Source organism: Glandiceps talaboti, chromosome 23 (genome assembly GCF_964340395.1).
Source record: "Glandiceps talaboti chromosome 23, keGlaTala1.1, whole genome shotgun sequence".
NCBI classification, from domain to species: Eukaryota; Metazoa; Hemichordata; class Enteropneusta; family Spengelidae; genus Glandiceps; species Glandiceps talaboti.
Window position 1 is genome coordinate 7075458 of NC_135571.1, and position 25563 is coordinate 7101020.

At 35.6% G+C, this 25563-nt stretch overlaps 1 protein-coding gene across 1 annotated transcript; it reads right to left on the minus strand.

Annotated features, from left to right (window-relative positions):
* Positions 1-1630: 1630 nt before the first annotated feature.
* Positions 1631-25349, minus strand: LOC144452585 (gamma-tubulin complex component 2-like). Its single transcript, XM_078143704.1, has 19 exons — positions 24975-25349; positions 18746-18913; positions 17994-18168; positions 16400-16502; positions 14357-14523; positions 13519-13746; positions 12824-13023; positions 11796-11910; positions 10925-11099; positions 10138-10288; positions 9473-9652; positions 8832-8905; positions 8326-8435; positions 7778-7848; positions 7138-7312; positions 6398-6541; positions 5147-5248; positions 4659-4917; positions 1631-4136 (listed from the first exon to the last, which is right to left on the minus strand). Exons 1-19 carry the CDS (start codon positions 25025-25027, stop codon positions 3895-3897), a joined length of 2892 nt encoding a protein of 963 aa, XP_077999830.1. The 5' UTR covers positions 25028-25349; the 3' UTR covers positions 1631-3894.
* Positions 25350-25563: the final 214 nt, after the last annotated feature.

Here is a 25563-nt window from a genome sequence, read left to right on the forward strand (position 1 = left end):
TAGAAGTGAAGCGATATAGAACAACTGGTTTAGGCCGAAAAAATACAAATATATGTATCGGCCAACGATATGTAACCGTTCCCTGCGTTAGGTCAGTAAATGGACCGTACTGTGCGTACACCCTTTACAAGCAGGACTGCGGCCAACGTACCTGCAATAATTGTAGCTTTTTTTAAATTTTCATTTACAATACTTTTTTATTTATTTATTTATTTTTTTACATATGTTATTATTTTGTGTGACTCACCATTTTTCGTTTTACTTTTTATTTTCTTACGGGGTTTGCTTCTAGTGGAGGACCGAGAGCGACGAAGCGAAAGCTCTACATTACTGCATCTAGCTACGGCCAACGATATGTAAACCCTACATCATCTCAGATTCACGCTTGCTCACGATTTAGACATCTTTTGAAAGTTGTGTAAATTCAGTGTACTAAGGCAATCATTTTCAAAGGTAACCAGTGCATGGTTTTCATAGGCAATGCACATCGAATAACATATACTAAATCATTGTTTGTAACTCAAAAAATTGCAAAAACTTTTAAGAAATATTTAATATATTTGTTAAATTTGTTCACATTTTTCAGCTTTGTGTAATTTATTCAGTTACAAACACAGACTTGGTCGAAGCAAGTATGTTAACATAGTAGAGTTGTTTTGTGAATTAAAAATCCAGCAGACAGACAGACAGTGGCAGCAAACACTGAGAAACAATTTGACATCCATATGGTGAGCAGTTTCTTATAGCTAGGTTTGTGTTACTATCAAACAGTAAGTGAACACCAACATGTTATGGTTAGTTGGTTTTACCTGTTTTTTTTTTTATGAAAGGGCTCTCTATTCATTGTAACTGTAACCATAGACCCTACATGGTTTGTGTAGTGTCTATGCTGTATATGTAACACTGAGCACAGACAATTAATTTTTCTTTGCACTGAGCAAGGTACACATATTATCAACAGTACTAAATACAACTTACTTACTAGTAAAGCTATTATTCTCGAAAACAAAATGGGAGCAAATGGCTATACAAAGCACAATATGTGGAATACAAGGGGCAGGTGGGAATGTAGTCCGTAAGGTATGCTATGACAGGGCACCCTCTCACATCGGTCAACCCCTTTCACAGAGCAGGCTAGTGAGGGAGGTATGCCACAATGTATAATAATAATATAAGTGAATTTATAATGTGCCTTTCCTCTGAGTCTGAGAGCTCAAGGCGCTCACAATTATTACCCCTAGCACAGGTCAATGGCAGTACAACAGCCCTTTATACTTCCTCAACTCCCTGGGGAGTATACAGTCCATTGCAGCCTCTATAAGTGCACAGGATTTAAGCATTCACATTGCAACTTCTATCCTACCAGGTCCCCAATTATACAGCTGGGTTGACTGAGGCACAATCATGGTTCAAATCTTGCCCAAAGACTTTAGCCACTCAGAAACAAATGACAGCGATGAAGCTCAAATCTGCCACCTGCAGATTCCAAACCGACCATGCTAACCATTCACCCATCATGACTCCATAATGTATCTTACTGCCTAGTGAGAATGGAGTTGGGCTATAAGATTTTTTCACAAAAGACACAATACATGCAATTATATGTTTTAACATATCATTTTATTCCATCACATCCGAGCATTTAGTATAATCTTTATATATTTATAACCAGTGGCAGTGTTTATTAGGTATTTGTATAACCATCTATCAGTATGTGCTATACAGGAGAAATTAAGTTGTATTTGTAACTGTTGTTTGGATGGATTAGGGACACTTGCACAAGCTCAATAAGCGAACATTGTTTGTTAAGGACAAAACCCTTTCCCCTATTAAATGAACATTCACAAGTGTGACATCACACATTTATATATGATGTAAACCATAATGCAAAATGTAGTGGTCACACCACTATGATCGATGCAATGTAAAAAGATGGTAAACATGAATTTCCATCCTTTCATATGAACCTGTTTACTGTTTAAAGTTTTCGAAATTTGGTTAGAAGTTCGAAAATGAAGTTCAGCAACTGCATTGACGTTCGCTTTTGAACTTGTATGACATTGTGCGATCATCCCTTAGCATGGTAGAAGGAACACATGGCTTTCTATACAAGTATTGCTGTGGTGGATAACTGATTGACATACAGATATACCCTGGTTTAGACAATTTCTACATTTTTAGACACATGTTGTCAGGCATATTATATAGTACATGTACACTTTGACGAGATACCTACAAAATTTACAACATCACCACTTTGATAGTATAATTTTTGCTGGCTTTATTACAACTGAGATCATAGTTTTGTCTAAAGTAAATGTATACAGACTTCTGATCCTTCTTATTGGCAATAATGAATTTGTTGCTTTGATAGTGGTGACCCCAGATCGAGACTCACGATAGCGTAGTTCAAGAAGGAACTTGCAAACCCGCCATGTTGAATGTTGCATCATGGGAAATGTGATAATAAATACTAATCAATTAGTATTGTAAACAATGTTGTTAAATTGTTTATAACCACGAATGATCAATTCATATTTAGCTTGACCAGTGTAGGAGGTTTATTTCATCGGTAGCTCCAGATAAGATATTACGATAACCACAGATAATCCCAAAGTCCTTTGCGTCTGAGCATGCTCAGTCTGGATTGCAAGTTCCATATTATAATGATGTTGACTGTACGGTTATACTTCAGAAAATTATGACAAAATTATGACCTTGGTACATGTGAAATATGGTTTTATCAATTATAAAATGGTATGCTTGGACACGCCACGTGTACCCCCTTCAACCAAGTATAAACTATACCCTACACACAGGCAGGGGAAATGTCAGTAAATCAGAATTTGAACTCAAAAATTTGAAGATAATATTTCTTATATCAAATGTATACCTTAATCTCTCATTTTGAAAAATAGTTTAAACATAGAAAAGTATGAAAAATAGTGAAATGTGTACAATTTGTTCTGTTCATTATTTAACTCTGTACAGGAAATAGAAAAGGAGACAGAAAATAGACTGAATTTACATAGTTGAATTTAAATAGAGTATCTAACTAGTTAGTATAAAAATTAGGTATTAGCAAATATAGGTACATTTGTACGAGTGGCTTCATTGTCAACTTTCTTTTATGTATTGTTCTCATGGGCCAGTTTTTTTTTTCATTATGAAAAGAAATTGTTTTACAATGGTTATAACACACAAGCAGTTCAAAGTTTTTAGCACTGAGCTTTCGATCTGTCTTGGTTGACGATCCTCATTGACTTGTGTTATACCAAATTGACTTGTGTTATAATGGTGGCAGCAGTGGGATTTGAACCCATGCCATTCAAATGACCTACTCATCTGACGCACCCATCAAATGACCCACTCACAACATGCAGAAATGACTTGACGTCTACTGATCCCAGAATGATTTGAAAGAATTTGTCTCAAGTCTGTACTGACTGAAATTAGGTATTTGGCCACTGTTGGTCACTAAGTAATGGAGCTAAACCTATTGTACAAACTTATCAACACCATTGTTAGTCACTAGAGGGCGATATCAACTGGCAAACTTTTTACAAACTTAACATTAACTTTGTCATCAGAGGGAGCTATTTACTGGAAAATGTTCAGTACACTTCAACGATGTTCTTCATATGGAGTTTTCTTTTGTACTAGACACATTTTCACGATGGGGCTGTTTCCTGGACCTGCTTTCTGAACAAACTTCATAACACTGCATTGCTGTTTAACCATGACTGCATAACAAGGTGAAGTCTTTCTTCAAAACACATAAATATGGAAAATAAAACTTAAGGGCAAAGATTCAAGTCAAAACAACTAGTATGTTTTTGGTGAAGTGTAAAGTCCATGAATGACAATAAACGATATCACACCATACTTTCTATTTTAAGTGTGGGATGATCTGGAAGACCTGGATTTTCCTGATCTATCCCTGGAGGTGTGTCTGTCTTTTCCAGACCTATCCTTGGAAGCGCCTCTTTCCTTCCGATCAAATCTCTCTCTAGATGATGATCTATCTGGAAGATAGGATGACGGTGGTGATCGTTTGCTGCCGGGAGATTTGTCGGATGACTTTGTTGAGCGATCACTGCTGGATAAGGAACTGCTTCCAGATGATACTCCATACCCTGTTAGATTGAACAAAAAATGTAGACAAAGTTTGCATTAAGTTGCATATTTCTTCTCTTACAGAGAAATGAAATGAGAATCTGGAAAGTTAGCAAGATTTTTGTCAAACCAGATGATAAAACGTAGCAGTGTTAATCCAATTTGTCTTGAGCTAGTCGACATTTTCTTTCAGGTTTAGTGAGTTTAATTGTAAATTGATAAATGAAGTAGTGTATAGTACAATTTTTCAAAAGCTAGTAGACTTTTCTTTCAGGTTTCGTGATTGTAAATTTATAAAATGTAGCAGGGTTAATACAATTTTTTAAAAACTAGTAGACTTTTCTTTTAGGTTTTGTGATTTTAATTGTAAATTGATAAAATGTAGCAGTGTTAGTACAATATTTCTCGCACTAAACGACATTTTTTTTTCAGGTTTCGTGATTTTAATTGTAAATTGATATGTAGGGTTAGTACAATTTTCTTGAGCTAGTAGACACTTTGTTTCAGATTTCATAATTGTAATTGTAATTGTAATTATTTACCTGGATCATATGATTCTATATGTTGCATTTCTAGCATGCTTCTCTCTGCCGCCAACTTCTCCAAAGGTTGAGTATAGAAACCATTAAAGTTTAACCGATAGATAATATTCATCATGTTATGTTCACATTCTGTGTGACTATACACACTCAGTTTATCTAGGAGGTCTATCAGATGTTTGGAGAAGTTACTATCAAATGTTTCCACTGTACGTTCAAAGTTCTCACTCATCAAAACCTGGTCAACGTGGTCAGATACTACCTGTAAGGGTTACAAAATAAACATGTAAAGGGGAACAAGCTGAATTCATACGTATTTGGGTGCAGTTTTTGCTGCATATTTAAAAGATACTCACAGTATTCCACTTACTGAAGCATACTTTAATAACCATCACTTGCAATTGACTGAACTTAAACCTGGTATAAGATATAACCCATTATGATATGATGTAATTTATCATACATATCAAAAAATGTTCATAACCTCCTACCTTTGATGTAGTTTGTCTATCGTCTGCATCATGTGTCTCTTTCCGTTTATTTCTACCAGTTTGACGATTTACTTCCTCTACATTCATACTTTCTGTCACTCTCTGAAAAAAAAAGTGTAGAGATGACATGAATTCAATAACAGTCACCCATAAGTTTGTATTTCGGTTACCAGTTTACTTCAAGATTGTTTGAAATTTTGTACAGCCCTTGCAGCAATGGTCTACAGTAGCAGCCGATAAGAACTTGTTTTATCAGTAGTGGACAAACAAAACTGGCTTAGTTGGTGCCATAAAGTCTTCTTACTATCAAACTTTTTAAAACTGACATACATTGATAAAACACAATAGCAGGTGTCTTTGATGTAGATTCATGTGATGCTTTCATCAGCTTGTTTATGTCAATGAAAGATAGTCATATATATACGACCATATGAATAACTTTCATAAAGATAAACAAACTGATGAGAACATAGCATGAGCCAACATCAGAGGCACTCACTGTTGTTTTGTATAAATGTATGTCAGTTTGATAGTGTGATAAGGAGAAGACTTTTCGGCTCGAACAGAGCCAGTTTTAATTGTCCATTATTGGTAAAAACAAAATTCTTATCTGGAACATTGCTAGCATTCTGATCAGCGGCATTTCTAGACTTGGTATAACAACATTCTGATCAGAGGTATCTCTAGACACTGCTGCGAAGGTTATACTGTTACGGGTATTACCTACAAAACTATTCTTCACTTGACTACAATGTACATTTGTGATCTTTTTCAGTCAGACACACCCAGTCACACTCTACATTCTAAAAACAAGAGTCTACTTAAAAGCATTTACAAACAAATCACATACACAGTAGTTTAAACATTAGAAGTTATAGAAATTGGTGGTTTCTCTTTTTAAAATGATCTGCAATAGGGAACTTGCAATCCAAACTGAGCATGCTCAGATGCAAAGGACTATGGGATTATCTGTGGTTATCGTAATACCTAATCCGGAGCTACCGAAATAAACCTCCCACAATGGTCAGGGTAACTATGAATTGATTATTTGTGGTTACAAACAATGTAACAATATTGTTTACAATACTAATTAATTAGTATTTATTATCACATTTCCCATGATGCAACATTCAACATGGTGGGTTTGCAAATTCCCTATTGTAATATTGTCGCAATTCAGTCAGCAGGCTGCTATGTACAATATAAATAAACCATCAATAAAATAATCAATAATAATACAAGTTACAATACCTGGACAAAGTTGTGAAAAGTGACACAGACTAGGAGCAGTTTACTGACAATTTTTAGTAATTCAGTGTTAGTCAGCATACAGTCCTTTAGACATTTATCTAGGAAGTCAGCATGATGGGCGATTACATCATCAATGTTAGATATCTGTAAACAAAACAGAAACATGACAAATCTCAACAACATGGCATTTTGACTGCAGAATAGTTGTGAATAGGGTCCTCATCCTCTCTGTGACATATAGTTTTTAAAATATACATGGTACAAACAGGCAGTGGTACAAACACAGTTTTTAAAATCCACATGATGTGATGACATGTTTAATGTAGAACAGTGTTCTCATCCAGAGTTTTCTATCACCGCATCCCCACCCTTAAGATGCACAAATATTAGAAGTTTGCACGGTACATTTTCTATTTGCTTATTTTCCTGTACGAAAGGGTGATCGACCATTTAACTTTTGCAGCTCAACAAAACAACATACACACAAACACAAATAACAAACAACAAACAACGAACTTCTGCTTGCTTGTTATTGTGCAAAATACCCTGTGGTTAAGTTATCATGCACAGGTGCACATAGTAGCATCATCATAGAAGATACATTATACATAGTGAGCCTTCTGATGACTCAAGGCTCCTGTACAAAATCACACAACATTTGAGGCATTCATATCAGTATGTTCTGAATGTAGCGATTCAAAATAATCATGCAATGGGTAGTTTTTAATCCAGGTACTTACACTTTTCAGGTTGGCTTCCAGAAGAAGCCAGTTAGGTTCAATAACCTCAAACATCATATAGTACTCAAAGTTTTGTACAAAGTGTATCATACGTTGTCTTAGAGCAAAGGCTGAGGCATACCATTGAGCTGTATGTACACTGTACTGTTTGGACATTTTGTTGCCAACCCATACACTGAAAGAAAATGTACACAGTTTGATACTAGCAAATGAAAGTTTTCTCATATCACAGTAATAACAGTTATAGACAAAATGTATATTTCAATATATAGCACCTTAGGGAAAGATCAATAGTTCAATGTAGGATAAAAAACTAAATTAAGTTAGACCATAGTTGATAATTGTTGCAGACAGCGCAATCAATTTCAAATCAGTATGTAGTAGTACATTTGTACATGTATGTAGTGCTATGGATAAAGTCAGTATTAGTGAGGACAAAAATAGCTCTTTTATTGACATTTTACTGTTACATATACATTACATGAAATACTGTAATTATACAAAACTTTACAAATGAAAACTAAAACGGCAAAACACTAATCTTTGTACTAAACTAAATACAATTTTTTTTTTTAATTTTTCTAAATGAATGAATTATAGATCAGAAAAACCGAAAAATACAAAGTTTTATTATACATACTTGCAGAGTAGTCTCTCCACATGCTTGGCATAGAATAGATGTCTGAACAACATTTGGTATCTAGTGAGAGCCTACATAGGAAAGGTAATGAATGGGACAATAGTTAGAGAACAAGCAAAATAGCTCATTTATATGCAATTTAATATGCAAAATAGCTCATTTATATGCAATTAAATATGCAAAATAGCTCATTTAATACAGAATTTAATAGAGTATTTGTGTACTTGTGATGGACTCTGTGGCCACACACAAGCAATTAATTAATCAATTCTGAAAACTTTAAATAATATTTAGATCACTGCAGAACCAACGAACTTGACATACCGTATGTTGTTGTGACCTAGAATCACCAGAGTATAAATCCATATATTTTGTTTGTATGTACACAACTTGGCTCACACATGGCATAATGGTAGTTACATGTGTGTAGACTTCAGGGCATGTATCGACGTAGTCAAAAGAAACTGTTTCTAATCTTACCTAGTGACTAAGAATGAGATGTTCATGCCACCTGACGATATAATCAAAGAAAATGCCTTGATTTTTACCTTACGACTAAGAATGAGAGATTCTGGCCACCTGACAACATAATCAAAAGAGAACGCTTCTAGTCCAGATATCTTCATTTCTGTGGGATCCATGTCTTGTAATTTTAAAGCTGAAATGTCAAAAAATTTATTGATCACATTACCAAAAATACAGATTTACTTTTTACGCATACAAATGTACCTATCATCATATATAAAAAGTTAAAATGCAGTGGTCATCCAAGTCATTTTGAGGGTTCCCCACAACGAGATGTTTACTTACTGAGCAAAAAGGGAGAGGGAGAGAAACAAATCAGAACATGAGAAGAGATTAAACCAAGATATACCTTGTGATTACACATGATACTCGAAAAACCATTAAAAACAATTAAATCTAATTCAAACTCTCATTAATTTTTTAAAATAGCCCTACACATAGGCATAGCAGGATATGCATACTGCAGGACTCCTGAGCTTGTAGAATAATTTATGAAAGTAATAGAAGATTAGAATTTATTGATACTTACATTTCTCCTGTTGTGAATCTATGGCAAGGATTCTAAGTAATTGAGTAATCAAATCATATGGTGACAATTCCACCCTGAATTGGAAAGTGAATAAAGAATTAGTGTTAGTCTGTCAGTCTTTAATCCTATTTTTTCAAATTTGTAGATTTTTGTGTTGTGTACAAACAAATATCCCCCTGATAGAAAGCAGATTAATGCTTTTAATACTGAAGTAATGTTATGATCTCATTTCAACACTAAAATATGACATGAAGATATTAAAATTGAAGATAATAACGAAACCGACATGTGTACTACACAAACTCTCATCCCCTGAATTCTAGTCAGAGTGCTCTGACGAGCTGAGTTAATGTGTCAAATTACATTCAGTGCATTATCCCGACGCGTACCTTTCACTTTCCTTGATAGATGAGACATCAACTCATAAACCTTTAGACTTTATGGATCAAATTGATTCATTAGGTCCCTGCTTATGGGCTACCAACTTAAGAATCATTATTTTGAATGTTATGAGGATCATACAATGATTTTTTTGCGTACTCTGAATTCACTAAAAGTTGTTGAATCATATGCTCAGTAAAGACAGATGATTGCTGGGACAAAAAATGTACACAAGTGAAGTACATTTTTAGAAGACTCACTTCAAATCATCTTTGAATGGGTCGTTATTAGCCTGACTAGTTCTCTGTGCCAATTCTAATAACGTCTCTAGTCGAGATCGGATTATATTCTCTACGTCCTTCTTCAGTTCATCCTCAGCAATATCCATGAAATGCACAAAGAAATCACCCTGCTCCATTAAGAAATAATGTTTGATGGACCTAGAAGGAATAACAAGTTTGATAATTTATATGTAAGGTTACTGTTATGCAAATTTGTACATACAAATATTCTAATAAGGGCCTCTGGGTGTGTGGTTAAAATAACAGGTAGAAATAAGCCATCTCAGACTGCAAACAAGAAATTGAGTATACAGCGCCCTCACTCAAATTGAGGAATCATCATTTCATAGAGTTTGTCCCTTTGTATTCAGTAGAAGTGTATTCTGTAGAAGTGTAAATCAGGGATGTTTTTCATATTGTTCAGACACCAAGGAAAGCAGCAGTGCTCTATGATTAACTGAGTGACCTATACCGTGTATACTCCCAAGGTACACACAGACAGGAAGTAGAGCGCCACCATGGCAAATTTTGGAAAGGCCATTTCCTACAGGATAGGCTTTTGAAGGTGTTACCAAGATGACAGGTTGAAATTGCTACTAACAAAAGCTGGATTGAGACCAAGTATAATGAAGTCATGTACTAACCTGAGTCTTCCTAATAACTCTCTCTCTTCCATCAACAAATCTACCAACATCTTACTAGAGTAACTGTGAGCTTTCTCTATCACTTCAACATATTGTCTGTCTTTCAGTGTGTATAGGATCTCTTCTGCACTTGGACATTTAGGATCACGACCTATTGGGTGGGAACCAAACCTTCAAGTTCGCAAGTACTAAGTAACTGAATACTATCGTGTGTAGCTAACAGTTAACAAGAATGCCAAAAACAACAACAATGACAAACAACAAATGTTCCAATTACAGCTATTGCAGCATTAAAGGGCTGTGTTTAAATTCCAGGTCACCACATTTCTATTATCTAATCAGTGCTGTGAAGAGCCATAAGAATAAATTCAGGGCTCAAAATTAACTTTTTCCTTTGGTAGTCCTAGTAGTGGGCTACCAATTTCAGAAAGTGGTAGCCCAAGGATGGTGACCAATAGTCCTATATTCCTGAACTGAAAACAGAGTTCCTCTATTGGAAACGTGTGTGTTATTAAAATACTTTGTCTGTGATTCTTCCATCCTTTAAATCATCACATAATCAGTGATAGCCTGAGTGGGCTACCAGCTACAAATTATGCATGATAGCCCCATGACAAGCCTGTGAACACGGGACTACTAATAATTTCGAGCCTTGATTACGTTGGATCATTGTTTTGTTCTACACCAACTATTTCTAAAACTCAGCCAAACACCTGTTTTTTCCACATCTAGATTTTAACCCTAATCCAAAGTTGCCTTTTAAGAAGTCAATAATGTTTTAACTTACCACATTGTCTGACCACATTGAGATATTTACCAGTATTGAGTATTTTATCGACACACTGTTCTAAAAAGACAGGTATTCTGTCTCTACAAATCGTGTATCGTCTCTCCCAATATGCATCGTTATATTCTTTCTGGATCATCTCCTTTTGTACAGACTCATCCTCCTCTATTAAAAACTACATGGAATGGAAAAATAATTAGTTAAGATCACAAGAAAGACCTATACATGGATGATGTATACAGCCCATTTCTAGTTAACATTCACCTAAATTAGAGGCACCCCCTGTTGTTTTTGTATCAGTTGTCTTTACCTAATTTTGTCACTGCCTGAAGTCTTCCCTTAGCTCACGTCATGCAAGCAAATACACCGGTGTTGTATTTAGAAGTTATTCTCCAATATTTTTTTTCGTTCAGCCAAGGAAAATATGAGTGACCTAAGGGGCCTTTGTCACTACGAGTTGCTAGACTCATAGTGACAACCCTTAGGTTACAAGTACATGTATGTTCCGGCTGAATGAAGAAATTTTTGGAGCATAACATAATTATACCATCGCCAGTAATATCAAAGAAAAATCAGGGAAAGTAATGGCAATTTTGAATGTTTTGCCTCATATTTTGAACACAGCAGAACCATTGATGCAGACACACGTTGTCGTGACTAGACTCATATTGTTGTGACGTGGAACCACCAGAGTATATATTCCATATTTTTTGTTCAACTTGGCTCATGCATGTTATACTGGTTGATATCAAAGATGTTCAAAATACTACATTTAATAGTTTAACCATCAAAAGATTTGGTTTCTAGTAAATCTATGTAAATGTACCTTAAAATAAGGTCTCTGTCTTCAATTTCAAGTGTCAATACTTACCTCACAATACGGATCCTGTATAATACCTTTATAAATCCATTTTTCTAACATCTCAAAGTAAGGTGCACAGGCTGACTGTGTTAGAAACAGACATAAATCCTGAGCCTTAGCATCTCTGTGATAAAATAATATCAAATATCAAATGTTAGAGGTAAACGCTGAGAAGTACCCAAAGGACTCTAAACATGCAGACACAATGAATGTACAGAGGCTCTAAGACAATAACAGCAGAGATACCACTAGTAGATGTACTAGATGGATTGTATGCTCCCTGGGGAGTTGAGGAAGACTAAAGGGCTGTTGTGCCGTTATAAAGCGCTTTGAGCACGGAGTGGGAAAGCGCTATATAAGAACCCAACATTATTATTATTATTATTACATGTATGTCTATTACCACGAGGGTTGTTATTCAGTAACTCTTTCCCAGAGGCTGAAAACTGAGGGAGAATAGTTTCTACTTAACAGCATGAGGGGTAATACAAGGTCTAGTACTAGTGCCCAAATAGGTCCATGCAATAAGTGTTTTATAACATATCACTTTTTCAGGCACATATTCTTTCCAGTCACAGCAGATCCTTAACAAGACTTCTGTGTAACATGAATATTGCCTTAGAGAAAATAGAACTTACAATGTTACATAGAGCACTGGGTAAATTTTTCCGCCTTGTTTTAAATTGTGATTGTCACTATCTTTGAACTCTATATATTGTACGCATTTTAATGTATATTGGGACCTTGTTGTAAATATTTTTTCTTGAATGGTTTTATTCTCTACTGTCACACAAAGCATTGCCCATGTTGGTACAATAAAGACGTACTGTATTGTATTGTATTGTATTGTATTGTATTGTGCCCACTATACACAAATTGAGATCACTATGGGTCAATACCATGTGATACAATCTAAGCCAATCACTGAACTTCAAGGCTATATGAAAACAATGTGTTATAAATTACATTTTATGGTAAAATACATGCTTTCACTGAAGTCTATTTAATTTTAAAATTTTCGTAAAAATACCACTTACCCAATAACAGCAGATGTTTGATTGTGAAGTAAACTCAACACAGCACCACCAGTACAAGCACCTTTGTCTATACTATCAGCTATATAGCCTAATATCTCCATAGTTCTCATACACGGTTGGATATAGAACCAGAACTTCTGTAGCGTTAACTGACCTTGGCGATGTTGGTTTTCTAACTGGCCTACCAATATTAGATATTGCTATCAATGAAAAAAAAGAATGCAAAATTATTATTTAACTGGTACAGTCAAGATTTCAAAATATTTCTGTGTTATTTTTGCTTCATATTAATCTTTATACCATACTCAAGCCAAGTTATTGTCTTTGAACAGAAAATATGGATTATATACCCTGGTTGTTTTATAATGCAACAACCCATGTCTACATCACTGGTTTTGCGGTACTCAAAATATGGGTCAAAACGTTCCAAATCACCATTATTTTTCAAGATTTTTCATAAATTATGCTTGTGGAGTTATACTTATATTATTTCCAATATTTTTCTTCATTCAGTCAGAAATACTCAGACCTAGGGCTTTTGTCACTACAAGTCAAGCGACTAGTAGTGACAAGGCCCCTTAGGTCACTAATATTTTTCTTGGATGAACAATGAAAAATATTGGGGAATGATATCTAATTACACCTTACAAGAAGCATTCAGTTTAAATTTTGTGAATAATTTCTTTCTTTCTTACCTTTAGTACTGTTCGTATGGCATTACAAAGTGCATGGTTGACCATTCCATACTCAAACGATACTTTCTCTTCAATGAAGCGTGCAACTTTAGAAAAGTGTCCACACATTGGCAGTACACGGTATACTAGTTCTCTGTATGATATATACAAGGACTGGTCCACCAGGAATGTTCTGTCTGCAAATTTCTCAGTCAGCGGCTGAGCTAGTATGTACTTGGCTTCAATACCCTGTGAGAGTAGAGAAATCAGGGTGTAAGGACACCAGTGAGGTGATATATGGATAGGTCTCTTGTAATATTTTTTCAAAGTGACAGTATTTCTGCTATGATTTTTTTCCCAGTGCGTATTGCGTACACACAGACACCCTGTTAGTGCGTACACTGTGAAAATCAATGCATACACATGTATTCTTCAAAATGATGGCATGAGAAAATTATATTTTGAGGGAAAGGTTCCAACACCATCTGAACTGTAACAACGTGTGGTGACTGCTTACACCTATTAAAAAATTGTGTGGTTCCGATTACACTCAATTTTAAAATAGATGGGGTAGGTAGATTATTTTTTTTTTTTTTTTTCATATCTAGTTTAGGTTTTCCATTGTTTTCCAAATGGTCTCTGTGTTATTTATTTCTTCCTGTCAGATGTAAAGCCATTAAAGATTGGAAGAACAGTTTTATATCGTCTTTTTTAAGTTGATGTCAGTTTCAACATCCACTATTTCTCGTGAGACTTTACAATTGTTCAATTTTTTTTTTTTTTGAATACGCAAAAACAAATTGAAAAACTAGGTGGGTTTGGTAACCGAAACCAAACATTTCTTTTAGGCCCTACTTACTGTCATAACAGAGAGAAGATCTTCAAGTACAGCTTGTTCTTGTATTGGTAATGGCAAAGTACCAATAGCTACTGTCGGTTCTCTGTTGTCATGTGTAATCACAAAGTCAGCATTCAGGAATGGTCTCTCTGACAACCAGCTGGGTGACGCCGGTAAAACGAGTGAAGCTGTGAAAGATAATATCAAATACCCATTTTGTACACTTTTTTTGGACTTTCTGATCTGTGATATGAATAGGGAACTTGCAAACCCGCCATGTTGAAATGAGAAATGTGATAATAAATACTAATCAAACAGTATTGTAAACAATACTGTTACATTGTTTGTAACCACAAATAATCAATTCATAGTCACCCTGACCATTGTGTGAGGATAATTTTATTGATAGCTCCAGATTAGGTATTACAATAACCACAGTTAATCCCATAGTCCTTTGCGTCTGAGCATGCTCAGTCTGGATTGCAAGTTCCCTATTATTGCTATACTTGTTTTTTGCTAAATCATACGTAAGGTATACAAATAATACAGTCAAAAGGACAGAATTTGTATTGTCAGCAATGGCAGGTAACTTTACTACAAATGTAATAATCTAGTTATCTATACATTACAACTACCAATGTGTTAGTTTGAATGTAGTGAGTCAAAAAGAGACTTCAGGCAAAGACAAGATTAGGTATTACAACAACAATACAACTGTACAAAAACTATAGTGGATACCTCTGATCATCCACTAGAAACAGGGTTCGTACACTTAAAGCAAAACAAAATTCCAGGACTTTCCAGGGGTTTTCGTCAGTTTTCCAGGGGTATTCATATTGATTTTGGCCATTTTCCAGGGGTGTTGACACTAAAGTATATTTTTTGAATGACATCTAATTGTCTGATGTGGACGAGAAAAATCAACAACAGTTCCCATATGTCACAAAACATTTTAAAGACAATCGACACTATGCAAGATATTGGTTTAAAAACCACGTTTACACGCTAAGATTAACGGAGAAACCTCTGTCCTACCCCCTAGCTAAGTAGCCGTTTCTTCAAGCTGGTGCATTGATCGTGTAAGATTGAGTCGCAGCATTCGTCAGTCTAATTCAGACATATCCAGAAAAATAAATCAAAAAGTAAAGTTTGTCCTCATTATTGTTTGGTTTGATGTTACTAGATTTATAATCCACCTAAAATAATTTTTTTCTTCAAAATTTAGAATAAAAACGTCATTTACGTAACGAAATTTCGAGCTATGAATAACTGAATACATTCATCGCTTGCGTCTCGTTGTTTATGTACCGATGCCACGACTTGCGGAACATCGCGATTTCAACTCAACTTGGCCATTGACGAATGTTACTGTACCGACAACATAAAACAGTAGTTTATTCTTTTAGAACATGTAACACAAATACCCATTTATCGACGAAATAAAAGTCACAACCGTACTTCCACAACCCGGAAATTCAACTGCACTTCTCTAGGCCCTAGCCCTAGCTTGTAGTATCAGTCGACTCGTGCGCCGAACTTGTAACAATTTCTAATCGAGGTTGATGATGCTTTGATACTCGCTACAGTGTTACGATAATCTTGTTAACAGACCTACTGTACATGTTACCCCGGCCGGGACTGTTACAATATCATGTCCCTGAATGACGACTGGGAGATGTACGGAGTAGCAATATATGCAAGATCGAAAGGAACACTGCGGCGCCCATTCAACTAATACGCACGGTTTGTGGGGCAAAGTGTCTGGGTGACTGTCTGGGTTCAATCGGCGTGAATTTTGATTCATCACCCAGCGTGGCGAAAGACTTTGAAAATATTTTCGCGATTTCACATTTACGAGATTCAAAATCATATGAATGGGTGGCTCGAGCACGGACATGACGATCGTCAATATTAATCGATCGATTGAACATGATCATTTTCCAGGGTTTTCCAGGGGTAGGGCGCATTTTTCCAGGGTTTTCCAGGGTTTTCCAGGGAGGGTTTGAAATTCCAGGGTTTTCCAGGACCGTGCGAACCCTGAGAAAACAAGACATGACAACTTACAATTTTTCTTGGCTTGCTTCTCTCTCATCATCTTACGTACGGCTTCAGATGGTTGGGTTGCCATGGTACCACTACTTGCTACAGACATCAGCTGATTTCTAAGCTAAAAACATAACAAATGAAAACCATGATTCACAATGATAAGTTTTAAGATTGTTGAAAGATTTAAGTCAATCTTAAATTAAATTTTCTGTCTTGTAAAGCACCAACGATCATCAACAATGGATAATATATAATTATACCATACACAATCCATGTAATAGGGAACTTGCAATGCAAACTGAGCATGCTCAGATGCAATGGACTGGGATTATCTGTGGTTACTGTAATACCTAATTTGGAGCTACCGTTATAATAAACCTCCCACAATGGTCATGATGACTATGAATTGATCATTTGTGGTTAAAAACAATGTAACATTATTGTTTACAATACTATTTGATTAGTATTTATTATCACATTTCCCATGATGCAACATTCAACATGGTGGGTTTGCAAGTTCAGTATTGAACAAAAATATGGATTATATCCTGGCTGTTCTATATCAAGACAAACCATGTCTACGTCACTAATGCACTGGATATATGAATCAAAACATTCCATTGCCGTTATTTTTCATAATGTTTATCAAATTATGCTTTAGGAGGTACATCACTTCTGATCACTTCTCAATAGTTTTTCATCATTCAGTCGGAAAATACTCATGACCTAAAGGGTTTGTCACTGCTTGTCTAGCAACTCAGTGACAAGGCTCAAACATTTAAAATTTAGGCCAGGAGCACATTGATCCTCAGAGATTTGTCCAAAGAGATAGCTTCCACAGCTGACATACTGAGGTAGCTATTTGTATGTAAACTGGGTAAACAAAATAATCACTCTTTGATACACAATGCCTCATCCATTCTTCATATGCATCTGTTGCCTCCCCTGTGATATTTCATAATGTACAACATTGGGTAAATCAATCGACTTCTCTATCAGATTGTGATGAAGATACAACCCACTAAAAAAAATACCAGTATACATATGTGTGATGTAACAGCTGTAATCATAGACTCTCTCACAGTCCTCAAAGCTTCACATATATGGCTAAAACTTGGGTTGTTTTGTATATATCTACTGCATAATTGTACTCATATACTAGTATCCCAGTATCCCTAGCCCTGCACTGTGTGCCCTCATCGATCACATAGAGCTAACATTTTGCTGATGTGTTAGGCGAAGCTCTGGGTCTGACTAGTATATGAGTACAATTATGCAGTAGATATATACAAAACAACCCAAGTTTTAGCGATTTATGCAAAGCTTCGAGGACTGTGAGAGAGTCTACTGTAATCAATGCTATAATGTATAAACATGTAATGTTCTATCAGTAAATAGAGTCACGGGAGCCAGGCTTCTGTGGTGTTTATGCTTTCGATAAGTTACTGGCACTAATTACATTTTTTGTCTTTGCATGAACCTTGTCTCATTTCTGCTTATGACAACCAATCGAATGCACCAGTGTTTTTTTATGGGTTGTAATTTTATAGGAGTAGGCTGGAAGGAACCCTTCCTCTAACTAAGCTGTGCTAAGACTTTAATTAGTTCTAACCTCAGACACTTCTTGTTGAGACATCTTACTACCAGACTGTGGAAGACTAATCTGACTTAGCGGATGTGGTTGTGGTGCTGGATTCTCCTTAGAATGCTGCTCCAAAACTGATTTAGTTTTCTCGTCGTCAATCATTTTGGACAAGAAATACACCATTGGATCAAGTTCTCTAACACTGCAACAAAAAGAAATCACAAAATATTATTCTATGCCTACTGAAGATGTATAAGTAAGTGAGGAAAGAGTTCACTTAATGTTTGAGTAATAATTTATGCAATGATTTCACAATCAACAGCTTTGTGTCAAAGCACAGTGAGACATTTTTTTTACATTAAGGTGGGATGAATCTCGGGATAAATTTCCATTAAAATTAAACTTCTTAACATTTCTCCAAACTTTGCAATATGAAAGCTTGTTCCTCTTGAAATAATAAAGAAATTTGGGTTCACTGTTTTCTCTTCAAGGAGATGGACAATTTATTGTTTTCACATAGTTAACACAGTACTTGGTGGCCATATTGGATTTGGTGCCATATTGGATTGTAAAATGGCTTAAGTTTGATATCACTTTCAACTTTGACCTCTATTTAGCATAATTTGTACAGTAATAATAACTGATTTTTTCTTGATTTTTAGCTGAGAATGGGTTTGAGTTTTTATCTTACTACATTTTGTGCCCTGACTTCAGCCAATAATGAGGACTTATTTACAGTGTTTTGTCCCTTTAAAAAATACCAGAATTCACTATCTTACTTCTTTGATTTCAGCTCATCATATTTTCTGAGGAACTCTTCTGGTTTTCTAGTGTACTCTGCTATTTTACGTTTGGCACTGTGAGCAGACACTTGTGTTGTCACATAACCTGTCATGTTCTTCAATAGAGAATCAGCATAGACATCGGCACTATCACCAGTTGTAACACTACAAAACAAAACAAATTTTGTTAGTAAAATTATAACACATCATTTGCATACAGCCTTCAGTGATTGGCTTAGATCGTGTCAAGTGATATGGCCTAGAGACCAATATTGACCTTAATTTGCATAGAGCATTCACTAATTGTATTCTATTTTCCCTAGGGTACTATTCATGTAGTGAGTCCTACCTTGTGTTTTGTTCAAACTATGGAAAGAATATGTACCTAGGGATGTGATGTTATTACGACACTGGTAATCTAGCCTTTGGTTTACTAAGATAGATGCAAACTAAATCTATTGTTCTTCAATGTGGTACTGTACACTGTAGATTACCCAAGTGGGTGCTAGAGATTCCTCTGTTGTGAGATTGTAATCACCCTGTCTCAACACACCATTTGAAGTCCCAAAACAACACTTCAAGTTCATGGAACTCTAAATAAACTAGTTTTCAGAGATGCCTCCCAAATGAGACTGTAATTAAACAAACGGCCATTCAATACAGCTTATCACTGTTGTATCATCAACATGTTACGACAATACAGTAGTTTAAGTTTGTATCTATATAGAAGAAAACTGAACGTTCAACTACCAGGGTAATACATACTTGTTGCAGGGCCTTAATCAGGTACTTGTAGACATTATATTACCCCTCGCAATTATTTCCCCCTGAAATGCTTTGTTTTAGATGTTGCCACGTAATGTATTGAGTACATGTATGGTCTGCACCTAGATATTGATTTTTGGTCAAAACATGTCTAACATGGGGTGTGGTGTTGGCAGCATTCAACTGCATTGGCTGTGCACACAAATGCCACACCTGACAACTAAAACACTCCCCTTCTCTAGCTGTTCAGACACTGATTTCAACTTATTTTTGACAAGGTTTGCCAGTAACAATATACAGTGTACATGTACCTGATAGATGACACTGTATATAAATGTACGACATGATATTAATGAGTGTATGGAGTACTGATTACATAGTACCTGACCTGCCCTAGTTTTTCCCTGCTCACTCTGTTTATTGGGAAATTATAAATGGGAATTAAAAAATAAATTACACAGAAATGAGTCACTGCCCCCCCCCCCCCCCACCATTACATGGTAGTAATCGGATTTACAGATCATATTGAAAGTGATGTAACTGAACAATAAGAATTTTTTCATTTGACCAACATGTACATGTAGTTGCCATAACATGTCCTGTGTGAGTCAATCTTTCCTGTGTCCTTACACATGTAAAAATTGGCTTGTTTATAGCTCATGTGTAACGGCTCAACAACTAGTATGCATGCGCATCCTACATGTATATACTATGCGATTTTTTTTGGTGGTTTTACCCAAGGATGCATTGTGGCACAATGACTACGCATGCGCATTCTATATGTTACGCGCATTCTCCATGTGGAGGGCGCTATCTACAATAACATCATGAGGCAGCCCAGGCAGCCAGTCACAAATGAATCTACCCTGCATGAGCTTATGGGCTTTGCCTAGTTATGATATTAAATTAAACGCGCACAAATACTATGTAAACACGACCTCAGCTTTTACTACTCAAAAGTGAATATGGACAAGATGTAGTTATAAATAAAACTTTAATTATTTAAAATATACAGGAGAGTGATAAAAAAAACACAAGTTCTGTTGTGTGGAAAGTCAATTTGTTTTACATATTAGTAGTACTACAGCTAAACACACAATAAATGTACCAAATAATAAAAAAAAGAAATATCTGTTTCTGATAACCTAACCTAGCCTAGTTTACGCTGCTGACCCTAAACATTTTTTTTAAAATATTAAAACAAAACGATAAGAAATAATTCATTGCCTTCTTGACCTTCATGTACAAATGTATGTCTGTTTTCCTTCCCCAATCATGTCTGTACATATTTCATCAAACTAAACTTTATCACAGAAAGGATATTTGACCCACATTTCGTTTGTTTTTGCAATATTTAAAAATAAAAACAATTAAAAAGATAAAATAAAATAAGATAAAATCCCAACCTATATACATTAGCGTACATTGTATTTTCTGAGGACATGTTATCGGAGACACACAATTATTTTTTTTTTGCCTGAGGCATCTGGGGACACATTTTGCAAAAGCTTATGTAGCTATAATTGTTCACTGTCTGGCACCTACATGTACATGTATATGTAGCCAGACCATTAGGTTGTAATTCATCGCACTGTATCACGTCATGTATGCTGTACAGATGGAGTAATTTTAGATTTTGGCTTTCTGCCATGGTAAGCATATAATCCAGCTAGCAAAGATAATCCCATGTTATACACAGTAACTCACACATTCTTGCGTATGTGAACACAGTGTGTGCGTAACGGGGTCCACCTAAGCCAATTTAATGTGCCAAGACTTGAATTTAACTTCTACACTTGGTAGTCACAATTTAGCTGTGTGAACAGTTTCGGCCCCAATTTTCTATTGATTTCCACTGGTCTAACAGACTACCATCCGTGACTGTAGTCTAGATGCAATATTTAGTAGTCTACAATATATGTGTCCTGGACTACTGCTAATTTAGTAGTCTAGCTACAATGTTTAGTAGTCTACAATGTACACGTATGTGTCCTGGACTACTGCTAATTTGGTAGTCTAGATACAATGTTTAGTGGTCTACAATGTACATGTATGTGTCCTGGACTACTGCTAATTTGGTAGTCTAGATACAATGTTTAGTGGTCTACAATGTACATGTACATGTATGTGTCCTGGACTACTGCTAATTTGGTAGTCTAGATATGTTTAGTGGTCTGTGTCCTGGACTACTGCTAATTTAGTAGTCTAGATACAATGTTTAGTAAGTGTCCTGGACTACTGCTAACTTGGTAGTCTAGATACAATGTTTAGTACATGGACATAGTCTACATGTGGCCTATACTAATGCTAATTTGTCATTTTTTGTATACCACCAACGTACAGTGCTAAATTTCTTGTGACCCACAAAAAATTGACCACTCAGCTATCCTCACTACAATGTATTTGGTAACAAGAAAATCTATTTTTGTTATTTTGATGTACAACAAATGTATTGACTTTAATTAGTGGACACACCCCTTGTCAGTGTGCCCTGTAAGCCAATTTGACCTGCCACTGACGCACACAATTTCTAGTGACGCACCAAAATTTGGTGTTCCCCTATCTCTTACTACAAATGTACATGTATGTGGTGACTCACAAGAAATGCCACTTTTTCTCATTTTGATTCACAACAACAAAATTTGGCTATCGTTATATAGGGCACATTGCCCCTTGTTGTACACAGTATCATACATATTCACATGTACAAAATATATGTGATCGCAATGTTTGTTTGTTTAACTGTGCACCCTAGGTCAATTTAACATATCAATGACGCACAGCAGTTTCTTGTAACCATCAATAGTTTTATGTTCCATTGGCATCAGTACTTGTACATTTGTATGTAGCAACTCACTAAAAAACCTTTCCTTTATCTTTCTGACCTAATTTTGAAGATCTGTCTGTTATTAGAAGGCAAACTGGTATGTTACAGTATGTCTGACTCTGTAGTCATAACGACAGATGTACTCTGGATTATTGAGGCTTCGTAACCAATGGTAACCTGAAATGAAATATTGTTCTTGAACATCACATGCCATTGTTTTTGTGAGAATTTTTTTTAAGAACTATGTTAGGAAGAAATTCAATCACATGCCCCTTTGACAGTTTTTGTGAAGGTTTTATAACCAGGCTAACAGGAGAAATTTGATAAAACACCCCAGAAGAAATCTGATCATTTATCAAGGTTTTTGTAAGATTATGGAAAACAAATTAACAGAGGAGAACTTTGATAATATTGCATAGATTCCCATACATCACAGTTCCACACTACACACTGTGTGTGTATGTGTGTGTGTGTGTGTGTGTGTGTGTGTGTGTGTATCATGTGTGTGTGTGTGTGTAACAATGTAGTCAGCATGTTGTGTTCTATTTCACATACATGCATGTATGATTGACTTTATTTCTTTTACACCTCATCAAACTATCACAGAAGTATTCTGACCAATGAGTATGATGTAAGACAAAAATAACACTCTGACCTACCCACAGTACATGTATTTTTTGAAGTCATGTTATCAGAAAAAAATATTTTGTTTTTATAATTGTCTAAATCTCCTAGTTTATATTCTCAGAGCTATGAAAATCGACCTGTTTACCCCATGCAATATTTAATATGATCAGCCAGATGTTCTGGTGTGCCCTCTAATGATAGCCAATTTTGAATTTTGTTGCGAGTCAAAATGAGAACTGGGATTTCTTGTGAATCACCACAGAGTAAGAGACAGGGGAACACTAAATTTTGTGTGCCACTAGAAATTGTGTGCATCAGTGGCTTAGAAGGCTTAGAGAGCATGGTTACATGTACCTTGATCTAATCAACACTGGTAAGTGATAGCTCACACAGTAACTGCATAGCGGCTCAATGACTAGTTCGCATGCGGCCGGTCACAAATGAATCTACCCTGCACAAGCTTATAATTATGGAGTTATGATATTATACATGCTGAACAGTACAATATAATGTAGTTACTTTGGAATGGAAAATTGGAAACAACAGTAGGATTCAACACCAGTCCAGAACACAGACATATTATTCCACCAGTCAAGAGAGACATCGACACTGAATAATTGCGTGATCAAGGCCTGCAGTAGACATATCGAAATGTTGTATTCATTTCCAATTTACCGTTCCAAAGTAACTATACATGTACTGTACTGTCCTATTGATTCTTGGAACCATGAATAATATATTCTCCATTGATTAATTTGATATACATGTCCTTTTCTCAGGAAGTGTTCGGTTACATGTACATGGACCTTTGGTCTTTATGATACCCTATTGAGAATCTAATACTAATCTCCCACAAGTTAAGATCCTCAGAGCTACTTTGGATTAGATAGTCTCCGTCTGCTGCTCGGCAAGGGCATTTCCTGTCTTCCTATTTCTTTTGTGTATATTATTACATGTATTTGCTCTTTTTTTTGAAGTTTGTAATCGGGATCCAGTAGCTGAGCTTTATCTGAATAAATACATCAAATATTCATAAGGAAGAATAATCTAGGGATAAAATTAGCATACATGTACATGTAGCTTCTCATCGTTTTTACATACTTGCTTGTTTTACATCACTGCTATAAAGTAGCCTACCATAGGTTTTACATACTTGCTTGTTTTACATCACTGCTATAAAGTAACCTACCATAGTTGTTACATACTTGTTTGTTGTACATCACTGATATAAAGTAACCTACCATAGTTTTTACATACTTGCTTGTTATACATCACTGCTATAAAGTAACCTACCATAGTTTTTACATACTTGCTTGTTTTACATCACTGCTATAAAGTAACCTACCATAGTTTTTACATACTTGCTTGTTATACATCACTGCTATAAAGTAACCTACCATAGTTTTTACATACTGGTTTACATCACTGCTATAAAGTAACCTACCAATGTTTGCATTAAGAGCTGAAATTTGTCAGTAATCTCCAGAATGATAAAGGGCGCAGAAACAACTACAATTATTACAGCTACATGTACATGTGTGTTTGTTGGTAAAAATAAACCTGTTTACTCCAAGGTAGCAGCAATAACTGAAACCATGCTTTATAATTTTAGGGGGGGGGGGGTTGTGTGTTTTTACTTTTCTGGGGTTTGCACTCAACAAATTAGTTTTGGAGTGCAAACCCTGGAACAATATAAAAAAAATCAAAGCTCTCAACAAACACGTAATGATTAGATGTCTTAACGTTTACCAAGATTTCTAAACAAATTCATGACCCTAGATATGGGAATCACTGCATATTTATCAGTCCTCTGCCCAATTTTTTGCACTCTTGTAACCACTTGCTGTGTAGATAGCTGCCGTGACATAGATCCATGCATTTGTAGATAGCTGCCGTGACATAAATCAATGCATTTGGCAATGTCAACATACAATTTACACATGAAATGTTCAACTGTCAGTTGTCATTTTTTACAAATAAATTATAACCTTTTTAATTTTTGCTTACCCAAGTTCTGTCAGTAGCTCATTCACATAGTGATGGACTTTAAATTCACTCATCTTGCCGTCTTTTCTAACTTTACCACACGAAATAAATTGAATACAGTAACTTTTCTGGATACACTGTAGTAGTCTAGTACTAGCGTCTGCAAGCTATCGTTGTAGCATGCAGTAAACTTGGCCGAACAAGTTCAGGCGACGCGACGGGCAGATCGCAGACAGAATTCCTGCTCGCTGAGTTTTAAAACCCACATAAATATTTCTCGATCGATACAGTGTAGACACAGCACAGCTGATAACGACAGAACTTCAGACAGTCCGGAGATGTTGAAACTATCCAGAAATTAACTGTCTGGCGCCAGATTTTTTTTATTTCAGTCAGCCATCTTTGTCAACTCTCAAATCGAGGCTGCAGAAATATAGCGAGTTGTCAATAGCTTGTCGTTCGGTATTAAAAAATATAAAATAAAATAAACTTATATTTTCACTGTGATATTTTCAAATATATTTCCTAAATAGTGAGTAACATTTTGTTGTGTCCCAAATAGCTAATATATTTGAAATTTTCGTAATAACATGACTTATTTAATAAAATC